This window comes from Eurytemora carolleeae, unplaced genomic scaffold, assembly GCF_000591075.1.
Source record: "Eurytemora carolleeae unplaced genomic scaffold, Eaff_2.0 scaffold945, whole genome shotgun sequence".
Taxonomy (NCBI): Eukaryota; Metazoa; Arthropoda; class Copepoda; order Calanoida; family Temoridae; genus Eurytemora; species Eurytemora carolleeae.
In genome coordinates, this window is record NW_019397004.1 from 71,699 (window position 1) to 73,853 (window position 2,155).

A 2,155-nucleotide genomic window follows, 5' to 3' on the forward strand; every position below is an offset into this window, starting at 1 on the left:
CCCCCCCCGAAAAAAAAACAAATAAAAAATAATACACCCTTGAAAATTTCCCTGTAAAGCTGTAAAAAAATATCTAGCAAATAAAAAAATCTGGCGATTAATAAAAAAATGTCGGTACCTTAGAAACGAAGTAGTTTACTCCAGAGGGACTGACAAAATTACAAATTTTGATTGGGGAAGCTGCTTTACAGAGAAGATCAACCTAAAATATAATCAATCAATCAATCTGTCAACGATAATCTTCAATAAATAAATTACTATAATCAGTCACTCATAAAATTTTATAATCAATGACTTAATCGTTATAATCAATAAATGATCCTTTTCATCAATAAAATCAGTCATTAAAATCAATTAATCAATTATAATGATCAATAAATCAAATATTACGTTAATTAAATCTGTCATAATCACAAATTAATTGAGTCAATTATTTTAATTAATCATTTATCCATCATAAAAATTAATTCAAGAATTCTCTTTGAACTAAAATCAATGAATCAAGACCTAGTAACAAATTTATCGAACATTTATTTTCGAATAAAATATTTAGATAAAAATTTACCTCTTCATTTGGGCGGACATTAACTGAACCCGTAGAAGATACTGATACTTCATTGCCATTAACTAGAAAACAAAATCAGTGAATACATAGAAATACACATTTTACTGTACATAGACCTGGGTCCCACAAAAAAAATACCGTTTCGACGTTTTTACAAAACCAGGCAGACAAACAAAATATATAAGATAGGACATTGTTCAATCTTTACATCGACATTTTGTTTGATTTAATGAGTTTTCTCTCTTTGCAAGTAAACAATGTGTTTTGTTTACTTAGAAAAATACAGTTTTGACATTGTAAGTATTCCAACAAAAATAGACTGAGATATCAATGAATGCTTTTTTATTCCAACAAAAGCTATGAATTGAGTTTACGATTAACTTCTAGGCCAGGATATAGCGGGACCTCTTGAAAAAGAATCAGGTAGACCTGATTTCAGACAAAAACCATCAGTCACACATTTACAGAATTGAAACATCATGCTCTGATTAAGAAAAACGACGTTTCCCCCCAGACCAACCAACTATTTTGCCTCGTGAGTCTAGTCTGTTATTATTGGCCCGATAATTGCAGTATCTGTTCTCTTTCTCACACATGCCGAGCAATGTTCTTTTACTTCTCATGTTAACATTTTTTTCAAAATAAATAATTTTTATAAAATTATCATTGATCCCCCAAAACTTTTCCCTGCAATAATGATAAACGAATTCTTATTTTCTGAACTTTTACCAAAACTTAAAAATTCTAACCATTGATTCTCTTTGTCCTAAAATTGACCTAATTCCAAATAAAGTTATGATAACTTCAAGGATTCAGCAAAACTGCGAAAACAATCGTTTGATTATTGATTTTCTGGACAAAATTTTCAGTATTTTATCGATTAGGGTGGGGTGCGGGGTAAGGAGGGTGTGTCTGTAAAAATGTCAATAAACCCCAAGTAGACTCGTGCATTATTAATTCTTTATTTGAAACATTCTTTCCCCCAGGGAGTGGGAGGGGGAATTTTTAACATTAAAAAAATAATAATATCCCAAAAAATTATGTTTCCTAAAATAAAATATTTGTGTTTCAAATTACGGTTTTATGTTTGTAAATTCCCAAAGGTCATGATAGTTGATCGAAAGTCTATGTAAGGAGTGACGGTTTAGAAAGCAACGCCGAGGTTTGGAAAATCAATTTTTAAACCACTCCCAAACAGCCTCCTGCACACACACGAGGCAACCATTGACCCCACCCCCTAGATTACAGCCTCTCAGTACACCCCCCCCCATCATGTGTTCACTGCCAACTGCGGGGGCGAGATGCATTTTGGTCATTTAATTCTTATTTACGACAACGACAAATATATTACTTTAAATAAAAAACTAGAATAGGAAGTATTGAAAAATGTGGAACACCTGTTTCCTACTAATCCAGTGATTAAGTTCATATCACCGTGAAGAGGGATTAAAAAAAATTTAGTAATCCTCTAAAAAAATCCCTGAATACTGAGATGAAATCAACCCACTCCTAAACCCCTCTTTACACAATGGGTAACTGCTAAATATATACCGGTCTCCAAAAATCTTGTCCTAAATACCCCCCCCCCCC

The 2,155-nt window shown here is 32.3% G+C and overlaps 1 protein-coding gene across 4 annotated transcripts in view; it reads right to left on the reverse strand.

Annotated features, from left to right (window-relative positions):
- Positions 1-2,155, reverse strand: part of LOC111711012 (fasciclin-3) — a 45,794-nt gene that overhangs the window by 38,894 nt on the left and 4,745 nt on the right. For all 4 annotated transcript variants that reach the window (XM_023485232.1, XM_023485231.1, XM_023485230.1 and 1 more), the window contains exons 2-3: positions 566-627; positions 119-202 (exon numbers count right to left, since the gene is read on the reverse strand). In XM_023485232.1, the coding sequence (XP_023341000.1) occupies positions 119-202; positions 566-627 (146 nt within the window). The remainder of the gene's footprint in view (positions 1-118; positions 203-565; positions 628-2,155) is intronic.